General features: G+C 35.6%; 1 protein-coding gene across 7 annotated transcripts in view; it reads right to left on the bottom strand.

Annotated features, from left to right (window-relative positions):
* KLC1 (kinesin light chain 1) overlaps positions 1-21165 on the bottom strand; it is a 49556-nt gene that overhangs the window by 12534 nt on the left and 15857 nt on the right. For 4 of the 7 annotated variants that reach the window (XM_076345536.1, XM_076345538.1, XM_076345535.1 and 1 more), the window contains exons 2-13: positions 19233-19494; positions 16198-16428; positions 13982-14060; positions 11774-11999; positions 11172-11259; positions 10341-10442; positions 9515-9688; positions 9267-9366; positions 8349-8398; positions 8193-8260; positions 6623-6731; positions 2944-3078 (exon numbers count right to left, since the gene is read on the bottom strand). In XM_076345536.1, the coding sequence (XP_076201651.1) occupies positions 2944-3078; positions 6623-6731; positions 8193-8260; positions 8349-8398; positions 9267-9366; positions 9515-9688; positions 10341-10442; positions 11172-11259; positions 11774-11999; positions 13982-14060; positions 16198-16428; positions 19233-19493 (1623 nt within the window). In that variant the 5' untranslated portion in view covers position 19494. Of the gene's footprint in view, positions 1-2916; positions 3079-6622; positions 6732-8192; positions 8261-8348; positions 8399-9266; positions 9367-9514; positions 9689-10340; positions 10443-11171; positions 11260-11773; positions 12000-13981; positions 14061-16197; positions 16429-19232; positions 19495-21165 lie in introns of all 7 variants that reach the window. The other 3 variants (XM_076345534.1, XM_076345537.1, XM_076345532.1) reach the window with 1 other exon arrangement.

Below are 21165 nucleotides of genomic sequence, written 5' to 3'. Positions count from 1 at the left end.
GGCAAGACAAATTTGGTAGATATAGAGTATACCTTTTATTATGCTAACTAGCACATTAGGAATAAGCAGACAAGCTTTTGGGTATTTCAAATCCGAAATAAAACCACTGAACTTCCAAGTTAAACACTGACTGCATGATTAACAAAACACCTTTAAAACATGAGCTTAGGATAAAAAAAAAAAATTCTTAAATCCAGTGTAAACAAACAAAAGATCAGAGATATCCATTTCTATGGCAAAGATTAATTGCCAATTTTTATGTCACTCAGAATGAGAGTCACCTTATTGCTTTTGCTTACACCTCCCCACCGTCATCTCCTGTACTTTGTAGTTGTCTGCTACAATGCTGCTCTGACTGACACTTTTATTAAACAAGAGCAACTCTTACCAGTTAGTCTATGGTAGTGAAATTTATTGCTTTTGTTTCACACCTGAATGTGGACTGATGTGCCCAAAAGCTTGTCTTTTTGAAGCACATGGTTTAGAATAATAAAAGATACTTCCTCACACTAAAAACATTATCTTAAATTAAACACTATCATACCACAAAGATTTTTATCTGTCCTCCAACTGGCTGCAAGATCAAAAGTGCCCATTACAGATACCCACTGTCATTTTTAATACACAGACATAGTAAGGGATAAAAATCTTGAGATTTCTACCTTGAATTTTTAAGACAAAGTATTTCTTTGCATTTTCAAGTATCTTCACTTAACTTTAAGGGATGGACTTTAGATGAAACATGTAAACATGCACTACACAACCTCACTTAACTGTTAAAATGAACATGCTAATAAGAGATTTACTTCCAATAGATATTTCAGTTCTTTTTGTAAGAATGTAAGACATTACATCAAAGCATACAATGCTTAATAGTGATTACACTCCATATGGAAGTCACTTAATTACAAAAAAATCTTCCAACATAGTTTTTTCGTTGAAGTTTGTTGCTTTACACATGCCACCTATTCTCTGACAGCGAAGAACGTAAGCCAGCTTGACCACTTCAGAAGAATTTAAAGGGAAAAGGCAGGCCTCTCTTCAGGCTCTGCACACAAAGTAAGTGCCTGATAAAAAAAATTCTACTATACTTTATGAATCAGAATATTTTGTCTGGAGGGAACACACAAGGGTAAAAAAAACTACATGATATAAAGTAGAGGGAAGAACAGCACTAAGATAGAAACACTAGCAGGGTAGAGGGAGAGTGAGTTGCCCACTTTATGTAAGAGATGTAATACAAAATACCTTCTCTTAAGAGGGGGGGGGAAAGAAATAACGAAGACGAGAATAAAGCAATGCCACTTCAGCACACTAAAAATGAAAAGTTTGTTTGCCTTGACAGGTCAAAATTTAATTTTTCAGATCAACAAATTTTATTAGAGTTTGATTCAAATATTGACCTAGAAATACTGTCTATTGCTTTTCCAGAAGGCCTTTTCAATCCAAAACCTGCATGCTTGTTTAATTAATGTCAATAACAGAAAGAAGTTTAATCCATTTAGAACATATAGTCATGCAAATTACAGCGAAAATTAAGGGAGGAGTACAGTACACAGTTCTAACGCTGAATGGGCAAAATGAGAATTAAGAAAAGTGTTATCCAACCTTACTTCAGCTTTATTAATGATGCAGTATTATTCACAATAGATGCTGATTGACTGTCTTGGCACTGAAAACACCAATGCCAAGAAAACAATAATAAAGAGACAAAAGCAAAGATGAAAAGAACATTCTCCTTTAAGACTAAAGTAGTATGTGTTTTATCAAGGTTTCTTTGGAATGCTAAACTTTGTCTCATGTGGCTAAAAAAAGAAAGGAAAAAAAAAAATATAGCTGTTGTAAGAGAAATGAAACTTCAGAACACTCAATATTGCAAAGTAGGCTACTTCCCCTCCCATACAGCAAAAGCAGGCAACAGCACTTTTATAACCTAACAGAATATTTTCAGCAGAACTACAGCTGGGAGTTAGTTAACAGTGCAATATGTATCTCATTGCTGGCAATGGGATAAAGCATGGGAAAGCTGGTGACAGAAGCAAACAACTATATAAGCCAGATCAATAACTGAAAGCTTCTTCCACTGTCTTTCAAACAAAGGAAAACAATGGTTAGAAAAATGCATATGTAATCACATTATGTATGTTTTTACTTTATGACAATCAGTGTTATACAGTGAAGCCAATATATGGGAAACAAATAGGAACAAGCCCTGACTCCAGTCAAATTCTAATACGGGAAAGTGATACTAATATTTCACTTAAGAAATGTGAAGTTACTATCACCTTGTTATGTGATGGCACTGCCTCTTAAAATGGGTTGTACAGCAGCTTGAAAAGTTATGTTCTTTCCTCTAGCAAGTTGGGTAAGGAGGAGATTGGAATTATTTTAGTGTTAGACTGATCACTTTAACTTACTCTAAAACTGCTAACACTTAATACATCTCCAGAGCAAATGTTCTTCGTGATTCCAACAGATGCAGTGTTTTTAAAGAAACATGTAAAATACGGGCAAATATGGCATCAAAAGGACAAAAGCAGAAGTAAGTTAATTGCCAGAATATTTCTACCAGTAAAAGGAAACCACTGACAAGCAATTGTATACCAGACCATAACCAGGACACTCAATCAGCATTAAACAACTTAAATGCAACTGCTTGGGATTCTTGAAGAAATTTCACCATTCAGGACAACAACAGAAAGGATGTTTTAAAATTTTAAAATATTACAATTTTTTACATGTTATGAAAAACAAAATGTTACTCTTCATTTCTTAATTGATTCTGCAAAATTACAAAATACAAAGTAGATCAACCAAGAAACTACTGAAAACACAATAGGCTGGTGAATGGACAACCGTATTTGTTATGGTGATAATTTATCTAGGCTATTTTCTTAAACTGTGTACTGTACTTACCCCATTCCATTCTACGCTCATACTCACTTCCTCGCCTCCATCAGGACCACTCTCGTACTTTACCACATCAACATTGAGACTTTCTCGGCTTCGCCTTTTTTCTATGCTCTCAGGGTCATTCAGCACTTCAGCAACTCTCTGTTTATGAACATTGTCAAGACCCTGAGAATTAGGTAAAATAGGAAAAGGTTTTATTTTATTACGAGCTGTATTAATCTACAACTTACACGTAATAACCGTATCAAGAAAGAAGTCAATCAAACCTGTAACTCCATTTCCCTGATTCTGCCTTCAAAGGGCAGTCAAGATGAGTTGTCCTTTATACATTGCAGGAATCAACATAGCATGAAGTGAACGGACAGTTTGGTAGTTTGAGAATTCAGTGACTTGCCATTCTTTTCCTCCTTCCCTAGCACTTGTCAAAGCCTCATGGTGTTTATGTCACTCACCTGAAGCCATTTGGCCACCAGCTTAATATTTAAGCAATTTATAGATCATGAACAGTCCATGGAATTCTCAGTTTTCCACCTATCAAATGGTGCAGTATTCACCCACCTTTGGAAAGAATGTTGCAGGTGTCTGACTGTCTAATACCGAAGACATAGGTTGCGTTATTTGAAAATACTGACATATGACACTTGGCACAGTAGTATAAATTATCCTTCAGAAAGAAGTCAAATAGAAAATGAACTTATAATAGAACAGACTAGATATATGGTCAATAAAATACATTTACTTTGTGTTAAAGAATGCCCATCAATTACCAAATAATCCTTTAAATACCTTAAAAGTGCTAAAACACCTTCTGTGAAAACCCTGCACTAAAAATAAAGGCAAAATCTTTAACACAGAAACTAGAAAGTAACAAAGCTCAAGTCATACTTATTTTCAGTTTTGTTTTCTTTATGATAAACCTACTCCACATAATAAACGGTATTTGCTGACAGGAAGAGATCCCACATGAATGCCTTACACATAAGAAAATACTCTGCATCTTTCACTGTGCAGCGTTAGCAGCAAATGCAGCAGGGGATCTGTGCAACAAATCAATAAAGTCTACCACAATACAGAAAGTGAAAATCATGCCAAAATTTTACTTTTAAGTAAAGTGCATGAATAAGAATGAAAGTTGTTTTAGTGGCATGGAGAAATCAGGTTCCTGGTTCCCTCATCGCTGCTTTCCACTAACTGAAGAGCAGAACAGCCCTCCCTAATGGAATTCTACAAGGAAGCATGAAACCAACATGTAATGATCATTTATTTTCACTTCCACGTGGCTGTACGGTGCAGAAAAGTGGCTAGAGCTCTCAGACAGTAGAGAAGTGTAAGCCCTAAATGGCTTTTGCACCAAACCCTTTACCAGCACAGAACACAAAAACTATAAAATTATTTAAAATCATCACTGAGGAGGTGATGTATCACATAAACCACCTCTAGGCTCTGTTCCAAAGCTATTGTCTCTCATTTACCTCACATGTTAAAAAAAAAAAAAACAAGGGACAGGGAACTGCACTTTCCTGGTTCGTTCGATTCTTGTCATGAAAGATGAAGGACAAAACTTCACTGGTCTTCAAAAATCTAGCATATACATCCCAGCAGCTAAAGCAAACAAAAAAAATGCATGAAGGAGAACAAAGCTGTGGAGGACTGATGCTTTTCCACACCTGGGAACAAAAGTACCTCTCTGCTTTTAGCTCAAAAGGGGACATGCATTAACCCTGTCCGTCCTCCTTTACTTTAATGACCTAGAATAGAAAGGTAGTGTTAAACGCTGCTAGTAAGACAGCATTGTTTCCTACATGTCCAAATCCAGTGCTGTGTGTAATGTGATATATTACGGTATAATGGTATAGGTGGTATATGATGCACCAATGAAAATCTGAAGCATGCTTAATAAAAATAAAGTAGCAGCAGCAAGCCTCTAGCAGGCTCTGTGGAAAATGGAGACAAGGTACAGTTTTTCCAGCGGTACTGGCAAGCCAGAAGTGGACTGATTAAATAGCGACTCTAAAATTAGAGACTTCTCCAATAGCAAGATCCTCCCATAATTCCCAAATAATCAATTCCAAGCTTCACAGTAAAAATTTGAACTTGAGAAATTGGTGTTCTGTTTTGTTTTTTTATATAAAAAAAGGAAATAAACATAACTACAAGCTAAGTTTTCTTCCAGTCTTCTTATTACTATTATATTACACCAATTTATCCTGGTTGTTATCTGTTCACACTAAAAAATTATCACGTGTAATGGCAACAGTAAAACTAAGAACCAAAGCGAATATGTTAAGATGCAGTGCACATTCACTTATCTTCAAATCACATTTGAATGAGACACACACCAAAAATGAACCTTCAGTAAAAGTATGTGAAAATCATCCTCAGTAAAAGAAAGCATCTGTATCGGCTATTCCCCACCACCACCCTTGAATTTTCCTTTCTGAAGAACTTTTCTCCCAGATTCATACTTTTCGCTTACCAGTTTCGTTCCATTTATTTGGCAAACACTTGCAAGTTTTCCATCATTTTTTGTGGAAGGAAGAACTTATGCCACCTTATATCAAAGGGAACTGTTGCTGAATTCACTAGAAGAGCACGAGGTTTGCCAGGAACTTTTTTGCTCTCTCCCTTTTCCAGAAATCTGCTTCTATATACAAACACTGCACTATCATTCTTCAAAATACAACTTCAAATCAGTATAACTAAATAAAAAACAGTACATTATCAATAAAGATATGACCCATCACCTAAGTCAGTTTACTTCAATTTAGAATTTGAGTTTAGAATTTTACATGGACATATAAGGAAAAAAAAAACCACAACAAGACAAACCACTTCTGAAAAAAATACAAATCTTATTTACTATTGCATAAAAACAAAATTAAAATTGAGCTTTCCAAGGTTTTTTTATTCATTTATATTTTCTTATTTTACTTTCCATTTTAACACTGACTGACAAGCCATGTTTGCTTGTCCAGCTCTTCTATGAAAGACATTGTATCAAATCATCCAAAAGGGAAAGGAAAAACAAAAAGCCAATAAAACCCCAACAAAACCAAACTCTCTCCCCACCTTCTAAGACTGTGAGAAAGGGTTACGGATTTGAGAGCACAGAGACAGCACAGAACTTCTCCACGTTAAAAGAATAATAGTCCCCCCCTTAAACTGTAATATCCATCCCATCGGCTTGCGAAAGTAACAGAAACAACAACTGGTAAATTTATAATGGTCTTCTGAAGGTCTGCACCAGTCGCAGTCAGTCATATGCAGAAACAGAACATTTGTAAGTTTGACAGCTCCTTATTAGAAGTAGAACAGCATTACTGGCAAAGGAGATTATCAACAGAAACTCTCAATTTTCCCCTAGCTACAGTCTCTTTCCCAGGAGCTGTAGCCAGCTGAGGACTGCTGGCCACCAGAGGACTGCTGGCCACTGCAGCGTTTTCTGCTCTTCCGTTTTCCACATTATTTCACTCCCAATTTGAATCATGCCCCTGGTACATGGTGCCACTGCCCTAGCAATTAACCGTTTTGCAAGTGTTAAGATGGTATCAGTTTATCACCAGTTAAGACTGAAATTAGAGGGCGACACCAGGCACCAGACACCGAATAGCTAAAAGTTTATATATTCTGCATGTACAATAGATACTGAAGTTGACAATCTGCATGACCACAGTGCAGAAATATCATTAAGGCAAATTTTCATACTTGCCTGTTTACGAGATCTCATTGCTGCCTCTTCTAATGTTTCAGCAGCTTCAAATTTGCCCTGCCGTCTATAAAGTGCCCCAAGGTTCTTTAAGGTAGTTGTTACTGTTGGGCTATTTAAAGAAAAAAAAAGTATATATTTATACACACACACACATTCAACTCTTCTCAATTCACAAACTAATAAAAACTTAAATTAATATAGTATTTATCATATTTTTTGTAATTATTTAGTAAGTCTCCCTTGAAATATACTATACTGTACTTCACATACATGGAAAACCCTGTTAACCCCTTTCAATGTGCATTAATGGCTCACACTATGATTAGTCAACAGCCCTGAAACTGGAAGTTAGTAACTAGCCTCTAGATCTACTCAAGAGAAAACCGGAGTGCTAGATCCTTGTGTTTCTCAGATGCATCTCGAGGTGAAAATTTAGCTCAATCTGAGTGTGTCCAACTGAATAACTGTGAAGCTTCCAGAAAATATGTCTACTCATTCATACAGTGACCATTACTGTAGCACATGTTAGTCACAAAACCAATTACCCGTTCCTTTCATCAGCTTTTACTTAGTACCCATTTGCAGTTTCTATGCATTCAAACTACGTTTGAACAATAAAGGGAAAAAAAAATATCGCATATTCCATTAACAAGTCTCACACTCCAACAAGACATTTTTGTTTCAATGACACACTGAGAATTAGCTCAGTCACAGTATTGTTGCTTGAAGTTTTGCTCCAGTAACAGCAGAGAAAAGATTTCCTCATGCATTAGAATGAACTAGTACATGAAAAACAAACCAAAGTGTACTGCACCCAGAGTTCAGGATGGAGAAAAAAAGAGCAGATTTCAACAGTACAAAGGTTCTATTGCTTGTTAAATACAAGAATTCAAACACTGAAGAAACGAAAAACCCTCACTGAATATTATCAGTACTAGGTGCAGGTTTTTTCTTACATTGTACCACCTGCACGTTAAAAAAAAAAAGGCAGCTAATGAGCAAAATTAAAGCAAACAAAAAATATTTCACTAAGCATAATCCAAGCTGAAGTCCTTGTTTCTCTTCTTCCATTTTAAGGTACACATTTTCATTCACACAAAACTATATTTTTCAAGCTTTAGAAACTCAAATAATGCTGAATCGTGGCAGTTTAACTTTGTTTCTTGTGCCAGCTGGAAAACTCAAGGCTCAGTTATTTGCACAGTCTCCTTTTTGCTTCTGGCCCTCTCTAGAGGTATTGCTGGGGCAGGGAGAGCACGTATGCCAACCAGCAGTATAAAAAGAAAGAAAGGTGACCTATGCTTCCACGTGAAGGACTGCCAAGAACACAAGCAGTGAATTTTTATGTCACTTACTAGATCTAACCAGCCTAGATTAAAAGCAGCCCCAGGACTTCAAAATTGCCACTGTGTTCCTGAAACCCAGTCTTGGGACCTGAAATTTTAAGACTATAGTCTTCATAGTCCTAAGGCAAGCAGCTGGTTTGGTTTCAGTTTTAAACATGCTTTGATCTGACATTTCTGGATACTGGGTATTGCCACGTTGTTCGTCCTGTAAAGAAATTACCCACCTGTCAACTTTGCAAGCTTTGTACCAGCCACCATATTCTCCAAAAGATGTGCCATCTTTTTGTTTTCCCTAAAACAAAAGTAACATTGAAGAAAAGTAACTGATTTGTAACTTAAATAGTAAAAGCTCCAAAAAAGATTTATGACAATGGCCTTACTTTGCATTCTTCCCTTTCTTCCGCATGCATCCAAATAGGCTTATTTTCATCTGATGAAACAGAAGAAAATATTTTATAGAAGTACAAAACTACAAAGTATTCATTGTTTGATTTTCACCCTTCTGAAGTTGTGAACCAGAGAATTATACTATTACAACTACAAAAAAGCTTACTGTCCATACTACAAGCAGCAGATAAATAAAACATGCACCTCTTCTTTTATAGTTTTACAGTTCTGTCTTTTCTTATCTGAACTTAGAAACAGTTACTTCTGAGAAGCTCTGAAGTCAGTATATGCTGTCATCAATTTGTCATGTGCCTAGTTCTGTGCTTGAAAACACGCATTTATTTCTTTTATCGTAACAACTGTTTTGACATCTACTAAGTGGTGCATATGCTACTGTCACGGAATGCAATGAAAATTCTTCACTGTGATGTATAGTTGATAAAATGCATTTGACTTCAATGTACCATGTAGTTCACAATTTAAGGGTATTTTCCCCATTCTTTAAATGTATTAATGGAGGACTCATATTAACAACGTATATATCATATCGTTAAAAAACCTGCACTGACTTTTTCCTGTGACTGGAAAGTGACATACATTTTTCTGCCTCTACAAAAATACCAAAATTGGTTTTGGTTGGGTATAAGAAATTATGCCAGAAATAACAATCCATAAAACAAACCTACCAAGTCTACCTCGCGTAAGAAAAACTCTCCTTTTGATTCAAATGTTACTGCTGTATCTAAATGCTTTCTTATGATGAATGTACTTCAACGCACCTATAATCTCACTCTAAGATTGTTTTCTGCTTGAGGTAAACTTAATCAGGATACAATTAGCTTCCTGCAGATTTTATTTCATAGTAACTATGAAAGTGAAACATACATTCAAATGTAGGGACTGTTTCTTACCATCTACAGAGCCAAATTCCCGTTCATGAGCACGAGTAAGAATCTCTTTGTATAAAGTTTCTGCTTGCTTAAATTTGCCCTGTTTTAGATAGCAGGATGCCTGAAAACAAAATACCCCCAAAGAGATATATCAGCACGCTGTTTTATTTAGCTTGAGACATAATAAATACAATACATGCTGAATAAAGGTGCATTTCAATTAATCAGAAATTTTACTTTTTCTTTTATTTACTTTATAAAAGGCTTACCAGGTTATTCTTTGTTTTTGCAACATTTGGATCATCTGGTCCCAGTTTAGTTTGGTAAATCTCCAGTGCCCTCTGATAGTAGTATTCAACCTCCTCATATTTACCCTGGTTCTGGCATAGTAAAGCCAAATTATTTAATTGTTTGGCAACATCAGGGTGATCTTTCCCCAGAACCTGAAAATGAAATACCTTGAATTAAAACATTATCCAATCATCATATCAGGGTTTAGAAATGCATCATTTAGAAATACCCCGTTAGTTTTTATTCCTCATCAATTCAACATGAGGATGACAAAAGCAAAATTTGCATTTGAACGATATGAAAATTGCTCAATTCTATTACAAACTGAGAATGCTGCAGAACAATTTGTAGGAGGAATAAAGTAAGTAGTATAATAACATTATATGCAGCATATCATACAAAGAAGCCTGAAAGATGCAGGCATTCAGTCTCATGGACTAGAATAAATATCCACATAGTCATAGAATAATCAACTTAAAATTTTTAATGATGTTTCATTTTTAATTCCAACGCTCTTGTCAAATCAGAGATTACTTAACTATCAAAGGGGAAAGAAAAACTTAAAGAAGGTTAATTACAAAATACAGAATTTATAGTATATCCAGAGTGCTCTAACAGCTCCATAGGACTACTGGAATTTACTACTGTTTTCAGTTTCAGACACTGCTAACTACTAAGGCATTGCTAACTCTGTGGTTATCCGGCAGATCTACCCAACCGAAACATCAAAAAAAAAAAAAGTGTTTAACTTTGCCTCCTCTCTCAAAAAATCCACTCAGAGGTGCTGTATTCTTTTACTCATACCTTTTCTCTGATTTCCAGAGCTCGCTTACACAACGGTTCAGCTTCTTTGTACTTCCCCCGTTTACCATAAAGTACTGCAAGATTGTTTAGAGTTGCTGCCACCTGTCAACAGTAGAGAAATATTAATTACACTGGAATTTACCAATAGAAATATCTAACAAATGAACACATCTGCAATGCATTGATGTTTTCAAATTTTCCATGCACAGGGTAGACCTCTTGAAATTTGCAAATGAAGAAATAATTATTGTTGAATGCATACACACACACAAGTGAGGAAAGGAAAAAACCAAAATCACAAAATATTTTTGCTTCATTTGTGGAAATTTAATTTAGTGCATAGATTACGTTCTTCTCTTATAAAGTTACCTCTCACATCTATACTTAGAGCTGCCCTGCTTCACACAGGCTACATGAAGTGAGATATCACGTTAATTTTAAACACTAAGTACAAAAGCTTGATTATTACATTTCATTTAAACGCAGCAGTAAAACAAATCAGAAGTACACCTTCAATTTGAGTTTAATCAAGTGATTTGAGTAAGCAAATTAAAATCTTTCTTCCCAAATTAATTTCCCATAGAAAATCCATGCAATCCGAGATCAAGTATGTGCAAGTCATTTGTGGTGAAACAGCATTGAATACAATGCTCAAAAGGTACCTTAAATATTTAAGAGAAAACAAAGAATGTTATATTGTGGCCTCCTACCTGTACTGTTTAGAGATAAGCCAGGTCTTAACAACTTTCCTGTTGAGTTTAATATTAGAATGAGTTGAAAATAATTCAGTGAAAAACACAACTAAGAATATGATATTGCATGTATACAAACCGCTGGATGATCTTTGCCCAAAGTCTTTTCGCGGATAGCCAAGGCATCATTCAGGAGATTTGCTGCGTCTTTATATTTGTTCTGGTCTCTAAATTTTAAAGAGTCATGATTAATACTGGGGATTCAGAAAAGAAAGTCATAAAAATGAAGCTGACTTCAGTACTGGCCTAAAGATGCTAGTACAAAAGAAGAGTAATTGAGAATATATTCAGATATCAGGAATTAAAAACCTGAAGCTGTAACTGTAAAGTAGCATGCTGGGTAAGGACTAGCATGTACTACTTCTACACTGCTGTCCAATTTATACCTCTAGATTATCTGTAAGTGGGTAATCAAGACATGCCCCCTCAGTAGACAAATTAAAAAAAAAAGTCTCAAAACCAGCTTCACTGCCAAAACAAAGGCACAGGCAAAAATGCAGCAACTTGTTTGACTTTTAAGTACAGGGAGACATATAAATATTGCAGGACCCTCTTGAGGATTTTAATAAAAAATAGGGCAAATAATACAACAGTCAAAAAATGTTAGTCTGAACATTAACAGTTTGTAACCAAATATTAACTATTTATTTAACTGATATTTATCTATGTCAGTATACAAACCTGTACACCAAAGCAAGTATGTTCAACATAGTGGCAACATCAGGATGATCATGACCCGAAGTCTTCTCCAGATCTTCAAGAGCTTGTTTACAGAGAGGTACAGCAACCTCATATCTACCTTGGGAAGCGTACTGAATAACAAGATTATGAAGGGTCCTTAATCTTGCTGGAATTTCATAACCACCTTGTTGGGCAGCAGCTGCTGCACTGCTATGCTGCTGTTGAACTGAAAGAAATCCGCAAGATTTCAAGTTGTTTAAAAGATGACTGTAACTAAAACATCTAACATTACTGCTCAATGACACAAAATGAGACTCACTGAATTTTATTTCTTCAATACAAAGCATTAGTATTAGAACATACTTCACAGCAGTCATGCTGTCTTGAACAGTGACAGTGAAAATATGACCATTTTATTCTTCATACTCTGTCCAGTATTGGATTAATATTATTTTACACTTCTATTAGCTCAAAGGGCCAAATGTAATAAACCAATGAAGAAAGTAGGAAACTATTTCAGCTCAGCGAATCATTAACAATTCTCAAGATTATATCACAATTTTGCACTTACAAATATCGACGTTTCCCTCTGGAAAGGAACATTAACACAGACAAGCCAAATACCTGCAGAAAAGCTTGAATGATTTGTCCTTTTTCCTTCATTCTCCTTCTCTAAACATACAAATTTTTTTTGTTTTCCTTTGTTTGCGACACCAAGGAATACTTAAGGTTGGCACATAAAGGATTAAAACACCTTGGATGCCACTAGTAACAGTTGCAAGAGAAAAGGCACTGAGTCATCAAAGCCAGTATCAACCTTTTGGTTTTACTTACTAACCCTCAGGGTTAGCCACTTCTTTTCCAGTAGCTCCTTACCTTTGGTTGTTGCAACCCCCACCCTCCCACACCCCCCAAAAATCTACTACCCTTTTTCTCTTCACCTCAGAGATTTCTGGGAAGATTGAGAAAGTTACCTCTTACTCATTTTCGTTCAATTCTAGACAACACACAGGATAAGGGCTCCAGCTGTGAGCCTGACTTTCTTCTCTCCTCTCTCTTTGTTTAATAGCAAAATACACTCTCACAGCAAGTGATTCTACCGACCTTTTTAGGTCGGTAGAATCATACAATTCCAAGCCTACGTCCACAATCACTGCCTACAAAAGCACTGAAGCATTTCAGTATTTTTCCTGGAGGTCAAAGAAATTACTGAAATGTCAACTTTGTCTTCTGTAAAGCTAAGTAAGGTAGACTGGCTACACAGATATAGGGACAGCTTTGCCGTTCAATTTTCATACTACAAAATTCTAGGGAAGGAAGGATGAGCTCAGGATGGAGTTCATAGTCAACACTAACCTATTCTAAACCCTTCAAGTCTTCCTTCCATTGCTGGCTATGGATAGCATTACCATGCTATCAAGCATGCAGTGTATCTTGCATCTGTGCCCATAAAGGAAATTCAAAACTCTGCTGATTACAAACGTGGGACCCTTCAGACATTTTTTCTGAACTCATTTGTCTACTAAGAACCATTATACTACTAGAACACTGCATATACACTACAATATCAATACATTATATAATATCAGCTTTATACCCATATGAAAAACACATTTCACTAAGCAAGCCTTACCTATTAACGGCTTCTATCAACCACACTACCATACCCCTACCTCAAACTTCACTGCATATTCATCAGTCCTTTTGATCTGAAGACAATACTTCTAGAATGAGTAGTAAAACTAAGGAAGACAATCTTAGCAAAGGAGAAAAGAGTATATGAGAAAGACTGCGTACTGAAACCTGCCCCAAAATGTTAAATCAGATTATTAAAAAGGTCATTAACAGAATTCACCATCTGGGCAGACCATCAAAAAGCTTCTATGTTTCAGAATCTGCCCTAGTCACTTGGAACAAACCTCTTCCATTCTGAGGCCCACAGGAAAGACTGTGGAACCAATTTTGTACTGAAGTCAGCCCCAAGAACTTTACAACAGCTAGTAAACTCTCTTTAAAAAACTAAGCCCCAGTTTTGTACATATTGATGTACAGAATGTATATCAATGACTGGTTTCCTTATTCTAGCAGAGGCATTCACCACTCCACTGTATCCCAGAGGACCCCAAGCATGGATTCATTTTTGTAAAGAGCATCTTTATATTCTGCACTGCAGAAATACACTAACATTGTAATTTGAAGTGCACTTACTTCCTTGTCCTTGGTCATCTTCATCATTGGGAAATAAGTCATCCAAAGGCTCTTTGGTGGAATCTGTATCTTTATCCTCCTATAGAACAACCCCAAACCCAAACAAATTGTTACACTTAAATCTAAGGCATAAAGGGACAGTCCATTTAATCAGCAACATTGAAGGAAAACCCCACATCCAGAAATTAGGAATTGCCAAGAATAACATTTCTCACAGAAGTTTAATGAAGGTCTTATGTTCAAATGTATTTACATACTCTGTCCCGAAACAATACAGGACACCTTCAGAAGAGCCAGGAATAGAAATCAGGTCTCCTAGATTTCAGTCTCAATTTAAGCAGACAAGAACACATTTGCTATTCTTACAGAGACATTATACTTAATGAAAGTACCCAGCGAAGAGTGAGTGCTACTGAATACAGAATTGTCCACTCTACTTTTTTAGTCATGAATGCAGGTATAGATGAGCAAGGGAGAAGAATAAGGAGATTCATCTCCTGAAGGAGAATGCAGTTGCACCAGCACCTTTAATTCTGTCACCTCAATTTCTGAGTACTCAACTTCTGCACAAATAATAGATTTCGCAATTGTGATCTGTAAGGTTCAAAAAGAAAAAACACACTCGAAAGGAAGTTCATCTCCAATAGTCTCCATCTGGAACCATATTAATTTCTGTACAATCCATCAATGTATACTGATTTTAAACATCCAAAGATCATTCCAAATCCCACAATCATGTAAAATAAAGAAACAGATCATCCCTCAATCCTGTTTCTTAAATGTGGAGGCTACATAATATGAATAGTTGGAAGTTCTCAGAAACATTAATCTTAGTAAGGAGAAAACCCAGGAGCAGAACACATTCCTATTTTTCTGGCTCTCCATCCAACACCTTTTTCCACAGTTGAGAAAAAGACAACTGCTGCTGCTGGCATTCAAGTTCAATGCTGGCATTCAAGTTCAATGGTGGCAAAGTGGGTGCTCTCCAAAAACAGCAGATTGATGGGACTAGATCTCAGATGGGAAGTTCATAATTTTAAGTGTGCTGATTCCAACCTCACACTGAGTATATACAATTGACTATTTTCAAAGCCTAACAGAGACTGCCCATATGGTTAGTGAAACTATAAAGATACTTTGCTTACTTTGACCCTACTTGCCAATTAAACTTCAAATAATGGTGCTATTTAGGCCATCTGCAGATTACAGTTCAACAGTTAGCACATCAAAATCCCAATATTCCTTCCTCCTGCCCCTTTTCTAAACAGGCTTCACTGGCAGTATTCAGCTACAAATACCAACTCATGAAATAGCACTGAAAAGTTCCATGTGCAACTGACCAAAACAACTCTCACTACTCACAATATGTTAAAAAGGATTTAGTCAAGCAGTCAATTAAGCATGACTAAAATGCATACATTTTCAACCATTATGTTGCTGAAATAATTGGTTACGAAAAACTGTTCGTTCCAAGACGCAGCTGAGAAGGTCTGAACACACAAAATGAATTATTTTTCTACAGTACCATCTAACTTAAGAAAACAAAATAAAAGGATAGCAAGAAGGGCAAATAATTCAGAAGTCTTTTTAACTGCTAAGTTACTTCTGTAAATTAAAGTTTTATCCATTTTCTCTCTGAATCTAAGAATCAGTAACACAATGGGCTAGCTAAACATGACTGAAAACGTGCAGATGATCTCGATGTCTGGCAGAAGGTCATGAAAGGGGATTCAGTAATATCCTTATCCTAATGTAAAATCTCAACAGATATAAAAGCTACACATCTATTTCACTACACAAAAATTAAATGTTTTTCTTGCAGTCAAATAATCCACGTCCCCTATGTACTTAGAATCTCTAATAATTTACATTTCCCACTTATTTTAACTGTTGAATTTACAGAAGGAAATTTTTGGCTTGAAGTTCAGCTTTTTTTTTTTTTAAGCTAACATGATACTAAATAAGTATTTATGCATTTTGACCCTCAGTATTTTATTAATTATCAACAGACAGTAAAACATTTACTGTCTTAAAATAAGAATGAACTGAACTCTGAGAATCCTTCTGCAAACTATGTGACACTGGTATAAGGCAAACATTTTAATGACAAGTTTATGTTAGAGACAAATTAAAAGCTTGTATCTGTCATTTCTTGGTAACTAGGCAGATTACACCACACGTAAATGTAAGGTGCTTTTTACTATACAGCTACTTACTGATGGTGAAATATCATCGTCGTATTTTTTTAATTGATTCATGAATTCTAGATGTTTCTTCTCTTCCTCCAGTTGAGCCACAGATTGCTCACTTTTCTGTAATTTCTGTTGTGTATTGGCTAGTTCATCCCGTAGCCACTGATTTTCCTGGCATAGCCGGCGAACCTGAGCACGCAATTTCTGCTTCTCTGATTCCACTGCATTTAAGTGATTTGACAAGGCCATCATTACCTAAAAATACAAAAGGTGTTACATGACATACTTCCTCCTGAATGCAGTTCTGTATTGAACATGAAAGACTTTTATTATTTAAAACCTATGTCAGCTGTGAAATCTGGTAAACATTCAGATTTCTCTTCTTTATATATCTAGTTCTCACTTTTCGTCCAAACTTTTTTACCATTTGCTCAGCCAGAATTAACCTAGAGGAACTCTTTATTAATGATTGTTTTCCATGATGCTATCAGAAGTCAAATTGGTTTAGAATTCCCTGAAGATTACATATCACATTAAAATACATGAAAAATTTGAACTAGGATTTAGATTACTGAAATAGAAATCTTCATTCCTCTAACATGAAATGGAGCAGTAATACTTTTAACTTGAAGGATCACAAAAATAACCTGAGAACTAACACAGAGTTCTAATTTAGCAGCTTTCAGACAGGAAAGGATTCATACACATGCTTACAGTTCATAGGGGTGAACACCTCAGCATAACGATAATACTTCAAAGGGACAATTATACTACTGAGATCTAAATGTGCAACTGAACACACAATTTATATAAGCACTTTATATATACATATCATAAGCTTGAGCGTGCAGACATTCAATGAATATGTTTGAAGAGTCACGGAAGATACACACATACAGAAGATACTCTCCCTTCACTCCTTATGTAATCTCCCACTAGATACACGTAGAACAGCTGATAGCAATCCCAGGAAGCACATCTTGTAAGAATGGGCAACTGGTGATAATAAAAATCTTCTTTTAGATGAGTTTGACATGCCCAGGTTATTAGTATTTCATCTCCTCAATTTCGTGTTTCTTTAAAACAAGTTAGTTTGAAGTGGTTTTAAACTAAATATTTCATGTGAAACGGATGGTGTCCTTAGCTGAAATTTCAGGTTTCAAAAAATACATCAAGCCTTTAGAAACTACTTTTCCCTATAAAGGTAAGATAAAAATCCAGGTGTAATTTCCTAATACCAGTCCAAATCTCCAGGCTTCAGCACCTACCTATTTACATATTCAAAATTGTTAATAATATAAATTATTTGGCCTATTCAAACAGTGGCATTTGTAACATCAAAAAGTATATTTAGGAAAGTTGTGATAATAGGGTCAACATACTCAAGCAACATTCTACAAGCTACAATGGCAAACCAAAATCCTTTGCAATCTTACTCTCTAGAAGTAACTGAAAGAAAAGTTTGATTACTTCTTCAGCAAAATCAGTTTCATTTTCATGGAAATAACATGTGTCATCAGACCTACATCCACGTCACAAAAACATCTATAAAATATTTCCATATCTTAATTTAAATACTGCAAATCAAAAAAAAAAAAAACAAACAAACTACATTGTTGCAACCCAAAGTGTGCAGGGAGAGTAGGCTTATCAGGTCTGAGAGTAGTAGTCTGAAGTGCAGTTGCTTTCCTAACAAAGGCAGTAAATGCAGACTTCTTGGCTCCTCGCCACCACAGTTCACAAAACACTACGTGGGGCAAAGAAGGAAACAACATCTGCAACTGAGGCTGCTGAATCTGATAGAGCCAAGAATCAGAACTAGCTTTTTGGAGTCCCAATACCATGTCAAAGTTAGGAAAGAGAAGCTACTCATTCACTCACAGATCTTCTGCAAACACCCATTAAAGGTAACTCAACTATTGCAATTTTATTCCATATCTCTTCTAGTATTTTCTTCCAATACAAGGGATCAAAGCTTGAACAACATACTAGGGCCTGACAGTCTGTACCATAATGTCCAGGGGTTCTACATTCCCATGGCTGGTAACCCATATTTGTTCATTCTCTCAGGCCTCAATTTACTGTGATCCAATGCATACAACTTCCAGATCACTGAATAATAATAGCTCGATCCAGATGAGAAGACTGAGCACAGTTATAGACCAATATAAAGCCTATTAATATAAAGTTAACTCACTGGCATTTTCAACTCATTTGCAAGCGCTCTGCCATTTTATAGTGATGAGTGTGTCGCATCAGATTGTTTCAGTTTTTTGACCTAGTACAAAATACCCTAAAGCTGGACTGTAAATATAGTCCTGACAACCTGACTATGCATGCATCTTCTCACTCATCTTCTGCAGACGATACCTTCATCGACTAAGATAGTTCACAGAAGTTAGCTGAGTCCTTTCTTTAACACATCAGTGAAAGTTGTTCAGATTCTGTACTCGATTCTTAACCTTTAAAATGTTTTTCAATTCAATTTTTGTTTAGTAAATGTTCAATAAACATTAGAGATTCTTAAGCTCCAGGAGCATTGTGAGCTACTATAAAGAATCTCAGAATCAAGGGAATAAAAATATGAATTTAATGTTATGGCAGAGCTCAAAGGTTGGAGCAAATTCATTTATTTGTGAGACCTCCCCATGCAACAATTTAGAGTGAAAATGCCAGTGCTCAGTTCCTGAGCTGCTCAAACATTACCTGCCTAATGCTGTGGAAAAGTCTAAACAGAAAACAGCAACTGTCTCACTGAAGTGAAGAGGAGCTCAGTTATGAGCTTCAGTGCCTTAATACTGAATGTAATTAGTTCTGTAACACAGCAAGACAGCCAGTATCCACCTCTATTAAGTACAGCAGTCTTTTTCCTTAACATACAATAATAACATAAATGTCCCAGCACATTGCTAATATTCAGTAAGGCAAACTTAAGTCCTTCAAAACTGATCTCTGTTTACTTCAAAATTTCCAATTATAGGTCAAATAACGATCTTTCATTTATTTTTTTTATACCAAAAATCAAAGTCTGAAATGCTTTATTTCTACTGCAATTTTACCTGTGCTTCACTAAGGCCAAGCTCCAGCATTTCCAGTGACTTTCGAATCATGTTTGATTTTTCTTCAACCAGATTAGTTTCATCATCTTTCTTCAAACATTTCAGTGTTTCAAGTAAGCTCTGTAAAATTGAATTGTGTTCATTCTTCAGTGCCTCTAGTCCATTAATCACTTGCTTAGTTTTGGCAATGATTTCATCTTGAGTGAGCTTCTCCAACTTCTCTTCCTTTAAATACACCATTGTGGACATGTTTTCATACATTCTGAAATGGAAGAGTACACTAGTTAACCCAGAAGTAAAAATAAAATAAGCAGTTCTCTATAACTGAATAAAGCTTTCCTTTAAGAAGTCATTAAAACATACAAATCTGAAATGTATATTCAGAATGTAATGAAATTTTTGCACAGCTTTTACAGTGTTTTAAGTCCTGGGTTTGAACAGTGTTTCAAGTTTTCCAGCTTCCATTTCCAGAGTTAATATTAGCACTAATTCATAAGCCAAACAACAACGGAAAATAAAACCTGTATTATAATATGGCAGAAGAATTTCTAACAAGCACTGAAGAATCAGGCTGCATCTCCAGGATGTGCGAAAGCAAACAAAGTAGCTGGTGAATAAAAGATGTACTATAATATAGTTATTTGCAGACGCCACTGACCTACAACTACCTTTACCAATATCCACGAACTAGAACTTGAGGAATTTGAAGAAATACCATCCAACCCTCTAAAAGGGTTGATCAATCAGTCAATCATGAGAAAAATCATCCTTTTCCAGTAAGAAGGAAACACCATCTTCATCCTTTTCCAAGGGCTATAAAAGCTATTATCACTACATATTTTGAAAATAACAACTGCCTCCTAACATTACTTTACATTCATTATTGTAACTCTACAGTTACATGTAGACATTCAATTGTCTAGAGGTCTAGATGCAGCTGTTTTGATGAAGCTGCAACAGCTGTCTCATGCTGGAAAAAACAGTTTGTATAACACAACCCTCGCAAGAAACATTTCACTATGCCATTTTGTCAGTACCTCATGCACTACATTAAGGCTAGTAAATTTCTAGATGTTTGTAAACACCTCTACCAAATGCAAATGAATACCCAAAAAAGTTTAGAAACTCAGGTAACTTTACATATGCTGTTACTGAAGTGACAAACAAGTATAACAACGTCAAAATACAAATAGAAGACACAAAAATCATTTGATCCTTTTTAAATGGCACCAGAAAAATGTTCTATAATGAAAATAAAGAATTGAGGAATTGCTCCTTTATACTTAAGATACAAATATCTTCGCGTGTGCCAGGAAGTATAAATTAGAATAAAGTAGGAAAGATTTTTCAAAAGCAGTAAGTTATCACATCTATATGAAGACACCTGGGGAAGCTTTGATAAACTAACATTTAAAATGAATTAGATAAACTGTATTAGAACTTTGTACAGAAACAAGTCTAGTTTTAGAAGAAAGCCAAAAAAAGTTACAACCACTTAAATCTTGAATAAGAGTGCTACAAGGAACGTACATATATGCACCACTTCCTGACAACAGCCAAAGGATGTGCTCTTATGCTCTTGTAGTACATTAAAAAAAAAAAAGTTGCTCTTTCTGTTTATATACACTCAAATTACGCTCTCTGTTATGATCTCCTGCAACACAATACATTAACAGGCATACCCATTTGTCACAAAAGAGCTGTATAACACACTGGTTTATTTTGTAATAATCTATGGTCTGAAAACACAGATAATTTGGGGAAGCAGTGAATTTGGTTTTACCACAGCTTAATACAAGAACTTCATATTAACAAATATATGTAATACAGAGCATTCATATCTCTATAAAACATACAAATATCTGTATAAAATATCTAATTTAGCATGGCATAAGAAATCAACTCACCAAAACCTGATGAGCAGAATGTTATT

This window comes from Aptenodytes patagonicus, chromosome 7 (genome assembly GCF_965638725.1).
Source record: "Aptenodytes patagonicus chromosome 7, bAptPat1.pri.cur, whole genome shotgun sequence".
Lineage (NCBI taxonomy): Eukaryota > Metazoa > Chordata > Aves > Sphenisciformes > Spheniscidae > Aptenodytes > Aptenodytes patagonicus.
This window is presented reverse-complemented; position numbering and strand designations above follow the sequence as displayed.